This window comes from Sitodiplosis mosellana, unplaced genomic scaffold, assembly GCF_009176505.1.
Source record: "Sitodiplosis mosellana isolate CC-2019 unplaced genomic scaffold, AAFC_SMos_1.0 Smas_scaffold_14, whole genome shotgun sequence".
Classification (NCBI taxonomy): Eukaryota; Metazoa; Arthropoda; class Insecta; order Diptera; family Cecidomyiidae; genus Sitodiplosis; species Sitodiplosis mosellana.
In genome coordinates, this window is record NW_022595256.1 from 120,107 (window position 1) to 134,072 (window position 13,966).

The 13,966-nt window shown below is 36.0% G+C and overlaps 2 protein-coding genes across 4 annotated transcripts; both read left to right on the forward strand.

Moving 5' to 3' along the window:
* The first annotated feature begins 6,128 nt into the window (after positions 1-6,128).
* LOC129567979 (sarcoplasmic calcium-binding protein 1) lies at positions 6,129-10,343 on the forward strand. Of its 2 annotated transcripts, none has more exons than XM_055445417.1 (6): positions 6,129-6,333; positions 6,722-7,033; positions 7,949-8,115; positions 8,346-8,426; positions 8,826-8,978; positions 9,089-10,343. In XM_055445417.1, the coding sequence occupies exons 2-6, from the start codon at positions 6,982-6,984 to the stop codon at positions 9,209-9,211; spliced, it is 576 nt and encodes a 191-aa protein (XP_055301392.1). In that variant the 5' UTR covers positions 6,129-6,333; positions 6,722-6,981; the 3' UTR covers positions 9,212-10,343. The 2 variants fall into 2 exon arrangements, with proteins under 2 accessions (XP_055301392.1, XP_055301391.1); XM_055445416.1 differs by having other exon boundaries at positions 6,175-6,329.
* A 345-nt stretch (positions 10,344-10,688) lies between these two features.
* On the forward strand, positions 10,689-13,911 carry LOC129567978 (condensin complex subunit 2-like). Of its 2 annotated transcripts, none has more exons than XM_055445414.1 (8): positions 10,689-11,119; positions 11,206-11,283; positions 11,568-11,763; positions 11,822-12,150; positions 12,217-12,365; positions 12,432-13,053; positions 13,142-13,258; positions 13,331-13,911. In XM_055445414.1, exons 1-8 carry the CDS (start codon positions 11,072-11,074, stop codon positions 13,691-13,693), a joined length of 1,902 nt encoding a protein of 633 aa, XP_055301389.1. In that variant the 5' UTR covers positions 10,689-11,071; the 3' UTR covers positions 13,694-13,911. The 2 variants fall into 2 exon arrangements, with proteins under 2 accessions (XP_055301389.1, XP_055301390.1); XM_055445415.1 differs by having other exon boundaries at positions 10,697-11,119; positions 12,450-13,053.
* The last annotated feature ends 55 nt before the right edge of the window (positions 13,912-13,966 follow it).

Consider the following 13,966-nt stretch of genomic DNA (forward strand, 5'->3'; position numbering starts at 1 on the left):
AATAATCAAAGGCTTCTTCATTCAGCTGTTTGTCGTCTTTTGAAGACGTGCAAAAGGCTGGAGCTCTTTCTTAATCCGATTAGTTGTTGTTGATTGAAAAAATATATTCAAAATTTGAGCGTTGATGGAGAGTTTTGTTTTTGGTTTTCATTTTTTGTTTTTCGAATGAAAATAGATATGCATTTTTAGGGCAAGGAATTCAAAAAGGAGAGAAAAAAAATACACAGGAACAAGTTGGCAGTGGAACAAATTTGAATAATAAGTTTAGGTTAAAACATTAATGTATTGCGTTGGCTTTTTAGCATCACTAAAACATTAAAATTGTCAAAATGAATTCATCCATTTGTGCATTCCACATGTAGAACATTCTTTTGGGACTGATTAAAATTGTCATTTAATGTTTCGCCATTTCGCTTTTTTTTCACTTTTCGGCTTGAGTACTTTTGTTCAACTCGTAAGCTACCGTAAAACGAAACGAAATCAAACGAGTATTTTTCTGTTCTCATTTTAGTGCAATTTATTAGTAAGTTTGTGTACGAACGAGTGCATCAAATATCCGACGTGTTTGGTTCAAATGAACATCGTGTGTTTGCACCGTTGAAATTTGATGAATACGAGAAAATAAATGTATTGAGATGCAACTCAATTTATGGATGGTGGATATTACAATTGCGTGAATAAACAGACAAAAATATGTTTTCAGTATTACGTCCTTTATTTATGCCTTAGTTGAACCATCGTTTGTGAACTGAACTGAAGCGATTATAAAAGTTGCGTAAATTTTATTTTGTTTCGGATGCGGATTTTTTTTTATTCTGGATATACGATGACATTTCGGCTCAAATGCAATCAAATGATTTCATAAAAAGTCACAAGTAGAAATATGCATTTTTTTTTCAAAATTTTGCCTCATATTATTATTATCTAATGATTACATGGAATTTAATCAATGGCTTCGGTATATTTTAAAGGGATTCTATCAAAATTTTAAGGTTTTGCCACTTTTTTGTGATGTCTACTAATCGCAAGATTTAAACAAAACAAAAACAAAGTTAGTATTATTAGCATAATGAAATTCACCATTGTCGCTATTTATAAATACAAACAATGCAACAACCACAACCACAACAATGAGAATAAAACCAACTGTAAAAATAAACCAATAAATGCATAATGTAATTGAAGAACAAGTCGTTCTTTTTATATTAAAAAGGGAAAAAAAATGCAAGAGCAATTAACAAAATAGACTGGCCAGGTCTCTAAACACTTCGTTATTTGCTTGAATGTCCTTTGTAGACGAAGCATATGTAATATATGCTTAAAAATCAAAGAATTTAGTTTATGTGCAACAAATTAGTATAGAACAATATAAAATTTATAGTGAAAAACAAACCAAACAATACAAGTTAAATACGTTGACAAACAGGATAAATTTTAAATATGTATAAAATCTATATTTTCAAAACAGAGAGAGAAAAATAAAAACCAACAAATTTGCTGAAAATAATCAATAAAAGACGCTAATAGTTTTATATACCCTGAGAATGACATGACGATATATAGAGTCAATGGAATCGTTTTCATGTTAAGGCCATAAAAATTATTTTTCTGTTTTCCGATATATATTTTTCCCCTCAGTAATAAACTACCGACAACAACTACAAAATAAAGAAGAAATAAATACGGCTGTTAAACGAAAAGGATAGAAAAATGAAATATTTATGGAAAATGTATTACGAGAGTGTTTATAAAACGTGAACTATGGAATTTATTCATCGAATTGTTTTTTTTTGTTGGCAAAGAGTGGAGAAATGTGTTGAAAACGAATATTTAAAAAAAGAAAAAAAAGTATATATAATGATGTAATAGAACTTATACATGGAAACAAAAGTGGAGAAAAAAATCTAAATAAAAAAAGGTATATTTATGTAAATTGTACGCGAGCCTTTCGATTATTTTATTTGTTTATCGCTGATTTCAGGTGAATGCGCGACGTTGGACACATGTAGTACGAACAAAAAATATAAGAAAAGGTAATGTCGAAAATCGATGCTTTATTAAAATACAATAGGAGCGAGTGAAAGAAATTATTTGAGCGACAACAAAATTCGCGAATTAAAAAAAAAAGAATTCGCCTTGTGGCGGCACTTACGGTGTCAATTTTTTGTTTATTTTCACTAATTCCTTGCATTTTCGCAGACACTAAACAATGCCACGTATTTTTTCTATGCACATTGTTCCCTTTTGTTTTAAAACTATTCGATTATGGCAACAAGCATTGTTTGTCGCTACTCTATATCGTTTTTTTTTTCTCTTTGCTTTCTATATTCAAGCCAGAACTAGTTGAAAATAAACACAAGAGACAAGATCACATATTCATATCAAATTGGCTTCTGACCAATTTATGTATGCAATGACTAAGAAGAGAGACCGTACGAAACCTCAAATGAGCATACCGATTTGGGCGTATGTGTCAATTGCAACAATTGTGCTCGTGAAAACGAAAAAAAAGTGACAATTCGAATATAAAACTCTGAACAGAAAAGAAGAAGAAGAAGAAACAGAAGCCGAAGGGAAAAAAAGACAAAAGCAATAGCACCGCAAAATATTGAAAATAGCCTGCTCTCGGTTGGTTGGGTGGCTCGATTTTCAAGATTTTAGCCCCACTGAATTAGATGTTTATTTAGACGGTTCGCTTCGAACAATTATTTCAAATAGCAAACAAAGCTGCAGACAGCGAGCAAAACGCAGAAAATACAAAATATGTGGCTAATGCCATGCTATTTAATCAATTCGAAAATCTCACCGCTCGTTCCGTTTTCATTTTCATGGTCTTCATTGCAATCATTTCGTTCACTTGCTAGAAAACACCGAACACTTTTTCAATGTTTAAGTGACGTCAATCAATATGAAACCATTTTTTTCTCTCTTCTTCGCTTTCGCTTGAGTTTTTCGTTCGTTCGCTGTGTTCGGGGAGGGAAAAAAAGGTCTATTTGAATGTAAAATTACTGAAATTCACTGCTTTTCATTTACTTGCATTTCAATTTAGACCGACCGACAATTTCGAATGTCTAACGTTTTGATGAAACATAACATTTTGATCAGATTTGTTGTCGTTGCTACAATTGTCATTCACGTTTCACTATGCTTTTGTGGCTAGGCATTTGGTGCAATCAAGAGACGCACAAAGGGGCACGCATCAGAAATGAACACCCAGAAGCCGCAAATTGTTGAAGGGATTTTCGGCTTTTCTTTTTTGGATGTACCACTGCTTTCGCTCCCACTCTCAATACAATGTAAGATGATGAAGAAAGCTGTGCTAATGCTCAGGGTTCATATTTTTTTTTCACTTCAACGTTATTAAATCGCCTATAAACAGTAAATAGCATAATTGCCGGTCCCTATTAACCTCGCCAAGCGTACAATTTCAACTAACGAATCCGTGGCCAAGTGAAATTTAATGGCCGGTGGGTCCAATCGGTGACGAACGCAAAACGTGATACTTGTTGATTAAATGTACGACTCTCTTTCGACTAAAGGCTGGATTGCCTATGCCTACCGGAGAAAAAAAGTGCCAATGAACATTTCATCAAACATTCTTTCGTCTAATTCCCTCTCTGACCGCAATCCAAATACTAACCATTACCTATAGCTGTGGAGGCGTATTCACCTGAAACATTATTATGTGTACAATGTACACATTTCGACGGTGCTGTTAATTAATCGTAGTACTGGGACCGGTGTACTTTTTAGCGTGACACAAGACTAGCAGTTCGTGTTTATCGTAAATCGGCCGAGTCGAAATCGGATTCATGACCCAATTCAATTCCGTGTGTCGATTCAAGTTCAATTTTACATTAGTAACTTTTCGATTTTTATCGAATCGAAATCGATCGAATGAATGGTTTTCCCTCCAATTTTCTGATTATCAAACGCGGTCGTCATTAAACATTTGAATAACGCTATTAAAGCCAGACCAAGTCCTATGATTGGAGGAGTAGAGTAATAATTATTTTTCATAACCGCTGTATTCACGACCCCACGAACTATTCTTGGTGGGGACCGTTCAGCCGTAAGATATATTTATTTAGGATGGGAAAAATAATTGTATTCATTATTTCAAACAGAAAATCCGTTTGAAATTAACGATGGTACGAATTCAAATAAAGCATTCTATCTCTACGAATGTTTCTATCTCCCTTGCTTACCAAACTGTAAATTATACTAGATTTTAGCAAATGCTTTGCGATTTATGCTCGAATCGTTTTAAACATACATCTCATTTTACCGTCCTTGTACGGCTCCTGATGACCTCGTCCATATCAACTGTCAAATATATCTTTCTGTCGGCAATCAATGATCGAATGAAATCATCTTGCAATTTGATATTCCGTATAAATTGGATAAGTAGCAAATCATTATTATGCGAGTATCGTGTGCGAAATACAATCGAATGCTAAAAATAACGAATAAATTTGTTTCGAAGTGCAACAAAAAATATGCGACATAACAATAGAATGACAGTGGCCCAGTAAATAAAAGCGGAAACTTTCGTCTGCAACTCAATGCAACAGACGCAACAACAACAATAAAACAACAATTCGGTCTGTTTTCACGACCGATGTGCATTTTCAATTGAAATGATTTCTTTGAAAATGAAATGTGTAAAATATGTGACCAATGAAATAATCACATCGGAAAACTTTATTCACGACTTGTCTTGTATCTTGTATGAGATCTTTCACCATTCCATCAAATCGAATTAATATTGGCCTGATGATATATTACATGTCGTACATTTTATTACATTATTATTTGTATTATTCCAAGAATTTTCCCTGCTTGCTGTGTATGTCACTGTACGATATATAGTTTGTTTGGACATGTGTGGCACCGCGGCATCCGTCTTACACCAGCAAATGATGTGTGAACGCAAACGAGTGGAATCGAGTAATTACATATTGTTTGAAAAACCGAGAAAGAAGAAAGAAAAAAAAGTTTGGTCGTTCATTTTAAGCGTTGTCTAGGACCTATTAATGCTCCTGGGAAATTTCCTTTATATTGGCATGCGTCTGATAAAGCGACCGCATCGTCCACATCAACAAAAACAACACAAACTAAACGAACAAAAATATCGAAAGGAAAAAAAAACGAAACAAATGAAGCAACGATAAAGCTCTCATTTGCCGCAAAGATGTCGACCCGCCGCATTCGAGAAAACGTAGCAACAGTTTGTCGGTCATGCCGTTTTCCGACTGTGTTTTTTTTTCTTTCTCTCTCGTCTTCTCTGTGTGTTACTGCTCTTCTGTTCGTTGGTGTGCGGTGTCAATGGGCGAAAAATGAGGTAAATGCGAAAATTAGAAACTCGAGTGAATCGTAATTATTTTCACATGTGTGAATGTGTTGATCATAATATTAATGGACGTTACGAACTGTCGCGCTAGTAGCCAACGAACCGAACTTCTAACGTCGTAATACGATTTCACGCTTTGAAATAAAATTGTGTGTATTAGCGCGCGCATCAGGCAGCATTCGCATAAATGTGGGATATACGTAATCGTGTACACACGTTTTTTCAGGAGTGTGATTCAGAGCTAGGTTAACGCTGTGTGCCTGCGTAATCGTCTGCCGCTGATTTTTCAGTTGTGTATTTTCGCATCTGTGTGTTTATTAAGTGGATTGACATTGCCAATTTCATTACTTATATTTCCCTCGTATTTTTTTTTCTTCATCTCATTTGTTTCTTTTGTTCCTTTTGATTTTCGATTTCACCGAATCATCGCCGCAAAAATACCCCAAACGAGCTACAGGCCGAGCAAGCAAATATGCTTTATGTATCAAAACAAGCTCTCACTATTTATATAGAATGATATATGTATGTTGGTATTGTTTTAACGGATTCTCATTCTCTCTTTCTTCTTTTCTCTCTTTCTTTTGCTTGGTTTTTTTTCTCTTCTTTCCTCTTTTGCAAATCCTAAAGGCAATCGGTAGCGAAATATGAAGCGAAATTTATGTAAAATCAGAAAATTAATCGAAAAAAAGAAAATCGCACGCGACATAAGCGAAGCGAGAGAGAAAGCGCGCGCTCATTATATTTCAAACGACGCAAAGTGTGCCCGGTCCGTTACGTGTGCGAGAGGAACGACACATTAGATAGAGTACTCCTGCGCCCGAGATCCCAAGATTCCGCGCCACACGTATTTCGTTGGGTGCATGAAATTTTGAATTTCAGTTAGAAACAAAACGCGAACGAAGTCGGTCATCAAGTGTGAGCTCTCAGCGAAAGTCAATTTTTATAAAGCCCATTTCGGTTTCGCCATCCAACTCTCGTCAGTGAGCGATATTTTATTTGAATAAAATTTACAATCTTTTTTTATCACTGTCGGTACCATAAAAAATAATACTTTGTTGTTCGTACATCACGTCTCTTTCTCTTTCGGAAAACCGAAATCACGATTTGTTTGTTTTTAATCGAACCAAAGCAAATATCGATTTAATAATAATAATAATACACATCAAATCAAAATATAAATCGAAACAAGCGGAAAAGACGCGGAAGATAAAGCATACAAAAGTGAAAGAGCAACGAAAGGGAAAGAACACACTGAACGAATTAATATTTTTTTTCCTTCCTCTTCTTCTCATACTTAATTTGTAATGTAAACGACCAACAGAAAAAAAAAATTTGTCTTGTTTTTTGGTCTTCTGTTTTTCTGAATAGAATTTTGTCGATAAAAGCGGTATTTCGTGTGCTGTGTGCCAACGGTGTATTGTTCAGTTGTTGATTTTGTGGTGCATGTGGAGAATACTTGAGTTTTGAGAAAACCAAGTGATAGCAAGAAAGGGAAACCAAACAAAATTACACGGACAAGTACTATAGGCGTACTGAAGCAAAAGTAAATCGAGGCAAGGACAAAAGCAACACGATATAAAATCCGTTCGATTGAGTTAGGACAAATTATAACGTGCTTCGTTGGAATAATGGCCTATTCGTGGGACAATCGCGTTGATTTTGTGGTGCGTTATATGTACGGTAAGTGACTCAAACAATCTTTTGTCTTTACTTTCATTTTTCCATTTTTCACATTTATTTTTCATTTCGTGCGTGTTATTGAACACTCATTTCCTCTTTAAGAACAATTATTAGCTTTAAAATATACTCTTGTTGATGTTTAGCGGCGATGACATGAAGTCTGTCTATTCTATATAAATTTCAAAAGTATACATATGTTCAGAGGTGATTTCCGAACAGAATTTGTCTCTGAAAGCGAATCAAAATGAAACTCATCCAAAAGGATACGTAAAGTAAATGTTAATTAATGCCAAAATGTCGAGAGTCGAGTTTCACATAACAAAAGCAACTGAAAAATCAAACGAATCGATTTATTTTTTCGCTCGCATTTTGTTTGTTTCATTGGCCTTTTCTGCAAACAAACGAGAAAAAAAACCTGAATAAAATAACATCTGTGAGCTGGTGCTATCTCTCTCTCAGTCTCCTACATATGTTTGGGTGTCAAATAAAACGACATCAGTGCAAAATCAGCGTGTAATTACCTATATCGGCGGCTATAAATAAATATACATTTAAAATGAAACCACTACATGCGTGAGTAAATCAAAGTGACCACTGTGTGTAAAGCTGAACACTTTTTTTCGAAAGGAAAAAAAAGAAACGACAACATTCACCACGGTCTAAATTTAAGCCAAACATGTACAAATCGCACTAGGCCGTGGGACATTTGGTTGAGTTTCAATTTTGCTAATGTTCTGTAAACACTAAATTAATTAATTCATTGACAAGATCGATTTACCGCAATTTGATAGCATGTGTATAGCAAGTCCATCCATGTGCAGTATATTACGTACATATATGTACCTATATGAAAAATATTCGTTTCATTTGCGAATTTCTGTTTGATGTTTATTATTTATTGATTGGCGCCCGCAGACATTGACAACAACGGATTCTTGGATTCGAATGATTTCGAGTGCATGGCACTCCGTGCCTGTATCATCGAAGGCCGAGGAGACTGCAACCCAGCCAAACTGGCTGAATATCAGCATATAATGCGCAGCCTATGGGACGAAATCAGCGACCTAGCCGATTTCGATAAGGTACGTGAAATGAAGCACACACACACACACACATTATATTTTGTCGAATTCAATTCGATTCGATTATGAGCCATGTTATTTTTGTTACTGACATGCATGGGTTGCCATTAATTACAACCTATCTATCTTGATTGATTTGACATGTTTACGAATTGTCGACCCAATTTAAAATCGCTAGCATTGCTTCTTTTTTTATTTTTCTTTCTCTTTCTCAAATCGACCATTTATAGGATGGCAAAATCTCAACAGAAGAATTCAAACAAGCCGTTCAGAAGACATGCATAGGCAAGAAATATAGCGAGTTTCCCCAGGTAATTGATTTTCTTTTGTCAATTCGGTACGGGAGACAAATTCGGTTTCCGTGTGTGCTGTTCGAAATGTGTTTAATTAAACTCCGCCGAAATTAGCTTTCGCGTTAGTTTAGATTGGCCGTTAGATAAAACTCTATCCACACAATATCCATGCAATGGAAGTGAAGTGGTTTAAAGAGTTGATGTGATTGTAAAAAATTGATATTGTTTCAATTACAGTGAAGTGGTGTGGTTGACTGCTGTGTGTCGACAGACAGTCGCTATTTTTATGTGCATACATTTGACTTGATAGTTCCCCTGAAGCACACACACACAGACACACAAAGTTCTCAGTTCAAATCTAATTTGAATCCAACTCACTCTTTCTCTCTCTCTTTTTCTCCCCTTTTGCGGTTGCAGGCAATGAAAGCGTTCATTGAAGCCAATTTCAAATCGATAGATATCGATGGAGATGGAATTATTGGAGCCAAGGAATACCGCTATAATTGCATTACTCGCATCGCTGTTGAGAATATTCAAGTTGTTGATGACGCATTCGCCAAACTATTGGATGTAAATGTTTCTAATCCTTGGCTCATATGTTTTATTTTCGCATATTACTATATGCGAAATCCCTTTTTCCCCAGCTGTATTTATAAACGACCGTTTATTTTAAATTACAGGACGAAGATCGACGACGGGGCGGTTTGACGTTGGCTCGGTACCAAGAATTGTACGGTCACTACTTGGGCAACACAGACGAAACACATCCTGGTGTCTACCTATTCGGACCATTGAGCCTATAAATGCAATTATAAACAACAGCAAGAACACTAACACATACTTTTTCTATTAATATTCATTTATTTGGAGCCCCGTTTTTTTTCGTTTTTCTCCACAAACACACTGAAAACAAAAAAAAATTTAAATAGAAACAATATCTTCTATATCAAAAGCGGCCCTCTATCTCTGGCGTTCAGAACCAAAGAGAAGAAAAAGATAAAAAAAGACAGAAAAAAAACTTATGAAGACACAATGGAGCTGTTAATCAATTGAATTACTACGATTATTTATTTTATTTATTTTGTTTGTACCGTATATTTCTATATATTCAATTCAGCATTGATACACATCCAAGGGACGAAAATTGAAGAAAAAGTTGAAACAACGTTACTACGTGTGTCAGACCCTCGAAAACCATTTTCGATCAAATGCGACAAAGACAGAGACAACAAAACAAAACAAAAGTGATTTTACTCGATTGGTGTGTTTTTTTTTATTTAAATGTATAATAACATTCGATGTGCTACATAGCGCAGCATTGCGTGTGAGTTTTACATTCACTATACGACGTGTGTCATTTTATCAGCGGTTCATTAATTATTGAAGCTACCCATGATATACACTGTCATGACGTTCATGACTACGTCGACTACTTGCGTTGCCTGATCTAAATATCCTCGTATTGATGTTTTGAAATCGTTAAAATTATGTTGTGTCACAGTCCAATGTGGGACAAAACGTGAATTGATTTAATGTGAATGAAAAGAAAGATTATTGTTCTTGTTTCTCCTTTTTCGACGTATCTTTCTTCTTTTTCTTCTCTATTTGCGACATTTCAAAGAAGCAAATGACAAAAATCTAACATTTTATCTCTGTAGCTCAACGAGGCGAAAAAAAAGAAGAAAAAAAATTTTTTAAATCCTTCATTTGCATGAATAATTACGGATGAGAGAATTTCAAACAAAACGACAACGTAATGCCATTACATTAAATCCACACGATGAGATGTTGTTCGTTCGAGCGATTATTCATTTCCTGGAATGCGACATTGCTCATCTGAATTCTAAATTATGCCGTTTTTTTTTCTATCATTATCCGATCTCTGTATCATTGTAAGGGAAAATGAAATAAATGTTTACTTAAATAAAACCAAAAGACCGCCTTTTTACTTATTATCTTTCCAGACGGAGCACACTTGAAAAACATAATATCCAATAAGGTTTTTGCATGCTATTACGGTGTTTTCAATAACACTGTCAATAAGAATCAATTTGCCGTCTACCTTTGGCATGAAAGAAAATCAAGTGTCACAAAAGGAATCCAGTGTTGAGATGCTTTGCAAATCAAATACATGCAAACGAGTCTACAATTACAAATGCAAACGTACAGTAAACTACGACCATACTTGAATTTCTCAATCGCATCGTCATCGGCTAATCGCCTTCACACTACCAAACAACATGTTCGAACTAAAGTTGATACATTTCTCTTCTTCGCATCGCATCACTCCGTGACAAACATCGCCGGATGCTTTATATTTACAATTTCGTACAGTGGCAACGTGTTTGTATTGCAAACCTCTCTTTCTCTCATTTCAATTTCTGCTCTGCGTCGATAGTGAGTTAGTGTGTGCACGGAGCATACATTTAAAGTAGGCCGTGATTTTGAATTATCCAAAATGTAAATGAGAAAAGGATAGACAAACATAACACAAGTGCGTCGCGGCATAGACATCAAGTATGCGTCGTACAAATACGCCAAGTCTGTCATTTCGTATCTACGGATTTAATGGTTTAAAAAGAGCACATTTAGCCGAATAATAACAAAGAGAAAAAAAAGCCGATCGTTTCATTTGAATTTTTTACGCGTGGAAAAAACTCGAAATGTCGTCGACGCCAAATCGCAGCACGCACACAAGCACAAACCATTCGGTGAGACATAAAAATTGCAAATTTTTGCGTTGAAAATAGACAAAATGCTAATCGACAATTGTCATGGGAATTGATATTTTCATTAGGAACATGCTGAAGGTGAAATGCACGAAGAAGACCATGTACACGTCGTGGAAAATGTTATTTCAATGTACCAGGCAAACGTAAGTACATGCCATTCATTTGGTTGTTGTTGTTGTTGTTGGTGGATTAAAAGTTTGGTGCATGGGTTTGGATTGGCTTTTCATTAAAATTATGCATATTGGCGGTGGTTATTCTTCGTTCGTTGCCCTCTGACTAAGCATTGCGAATTGCGATTTTCATTTTCACCGAAAAAAACTTAACCTAAATATCGGAATCACGTGGCAATAGACTCAGTGCTTAACAGAAGTCAATGCAAATTACCATCGAATATTTCACTTTCATAAAATTTCATCGATCAATTCAGAAAATCGACAAAAAGAATGTTTGGAATGTTGCGTTAATCGATGTACTCGACACTTTAGTACGGAATCACAATGCATACATACGAAATTTTCGGAACATTGGCATTTCCTTGGATGCTACGATGAAAATTTATGAAGTGCGGGTTGATTCGGTTTGCAACGACGTTCATCGGCTGAGATATGGCGTTGGATCGAATGGTAAATATTTTGCATCACACAAAATCTGTCAAACATTCAAATGTCAAATTTCTTGTAGCTAGAAATGTGCCAAATGCAAAAAATGATCCAGCTGACATCAACGATCAGAATTGTGATGACCAGATGGAAGAAACTCCACAGAAAAGACGAAAACAGCGTAAGAAACGGCGAACAGTTAACATGAATATTGCCCGTGAATATCATATGAATGCTCCGCTAAATATGATATCACTACCAGACGATTTGACATACCGATTGAATGAGATAAGTGGCGATGCAGCGGATGCAAATCGATTATTCACGACAATATTGCCAACCAAAAACGCACTTCTTCAACTGTTTGCCAAGGATAAGTTCTTCAGTACAAGAGTCTATGACCCGCTTGAGGTAAACCACAGCAATTGATCAGACATTTTCCACTCATTTTCTTCATTGTTGCTCGTTCAATTTCAGTTTCAAGATGATTGCATGTACGAAAATATGGAAATTGTCATACTACCGATTGATCTCAGGTTTGGCGAGCAGTTACCCATTCGGCAAATGCTGTCGGGCTATCGCATTCAAGATAATCCAATCGACGATGACGACGACGAACCCGAAGAGTAAGTTCCAAGAATGTTGTGTGAATACACGATTCAAGCTTAACCTGTTTTCTCCTCTAACTGCAGCATGTCGTTTGTTCATAGTGATATAGCACAGGATTATGCGTTCGACCCCGATTTTGATGTGAACCAAGCAAATCCTATGTGGGTGTCACAAGAAGACGTGGTCGCCGAACAAGATTTAAATAACAATTTTGATAACGCATTAGAATGCGATGATATCGAGAATGCGGACGCTCTGTCGGTGCATGACATATCGAAAGGCGAGTATTCATATCGGGCAATTGCAAATATTCGCAATTACTGGGCAGGTCCATCCTATTGGAAATTCGCATTGAATCGCCAAAGTTCACACAGTACTCAAGCAACCATACGAAGTAAACGCGGTCAACGAGTGAAGAAGAACCCAGAAAAGCCTTCTTTCAACGACTGTCCGGACAACGACTCGTCGGACAATGATGGTTTTATCAAAGTCAAATCGAAAGAAGCCAAAAAAATCCGACGTATCAATTACCGACGATGGTCACCAGAGAAATTGATGCTTCCAGAAAAGTGTGATATTTCAAAGGATTTGTTCGAATTCTACCAGTTTGAACCATCGTGTAATGTACTGCAGCATCGTCACTCGGAACCAATGGCAGAGTCTAATGAGAATTCAAATCATGAAGACGATGATGATGACTTTTTCGTGAGTAGAAGTTTACATATAAATATTTGGTTAATTGTCACGAATTTGCTCGATTTGTAATGAAAATAAAACACCTTCTTCGCAATAGCAAATGGATTTTGGAAGTCCACTTCCAGCGGGAGACTCGGACGAAAATATTTTGAATTTTGAAGCAGCAGAAGATGCAGCAAATATAAGCCAAAACTGGGACCAGGCACCTCAACCGGTAAGCCGAGTTTTTTTTCAGCACATGAAATTAATTAATCACATATCTCATTGAATTCTTACCCGAGTTTAGATGGAAAATATTCAAATTGCATTCGATAAAAAAGCAAAAGTCGTCAACATCGGACGATTGAACAGAGCCACATTGCAGTCGATCGATCGACAACTGGTTTCGACGGCTGCGAATGAATCGGCTCAGAATTTAGACGCAACACAGCCACTCGAACCAGGAAGAGCCACATTCTCGGGCATTTTCCGGGATCATCGAATGAACTTCCGAAAGTTTGTTAAAACCAAATCGGATTTGACGACCGGACTGGTTCTGTTCTCCGTTCTGAATGCAGTCAACAAGGAACGTTTACACATAAACAGACGGCCAGATGATGACAATGATTTTGACATCGTCCAATTGAAAAAGATTCAAAGATTGTCTTAATACAACGAAAATTGTCCAGTTTTCCATTGCGTTGAGCAATTATTTATTATCAGAAATAAGAATGAACTGTGTTTTTGTACAAATCAAGCATAATGCACGAATCACATATAAATAATTTCGGTTTAAAATTGCATTCCAGAGGAAGAATATCGTATCATGTGAAAGAAAATTGTTTGTTGAATAAAATGAAATTTTGTTATGTGTTTTTGATGTGGGAATAAGAATTCCGTTTCAGAAAAAAAAAACATCGCATTTGTATTTCAATTCGTTGCG

Excerpts from the sequence above, each read along its gene's own strand:
- LOC129567979 (XM_055445417.1), top strand. The coding sequence starts at position 6,982 with ATGGCCTATTCGTGGGACAATCGCGTTGATTTTGTGGTGCGTTATATG. Across the intron at positions 8,427-8,825 it reads AATATAGCGAGTTTCCCCAG|GCAATGAAAGCGTTCATTGA; the intron begins GTAATTGATTTT and ends TTGCGGTTGCAG. Across the intron at positions 8,979-9,088 it reads CATTCGCCAAACTATTGGAT|GACGAAGATCGACGACGGGG; the intron begins GTAAATGTTTCT and ends TTTAAATTACAG.
- LOC129567978 (XM_055445414.1), top strand. The coding sequence starts at position 11,072 with ATGTCGTCGACGCCAAATCGCAGCACGCACACAAGCACAAACCATTCG. Across the intron at positions 11,284-11,567 it reads TTTCAATGTACCAGGCAAAC|AAAATCGACAAAAAGAATGT; the intron begins GTAAGTACATGC and ends CGATCAATTCAG. Across the intron at positions 11,764-11,821 it reads ATATGGCGTTGGATCGAATG|CTAGAAATGTGCCAAATGCA; the intron begins GTAAATATTTTG and ends AATTTCTTGTAG.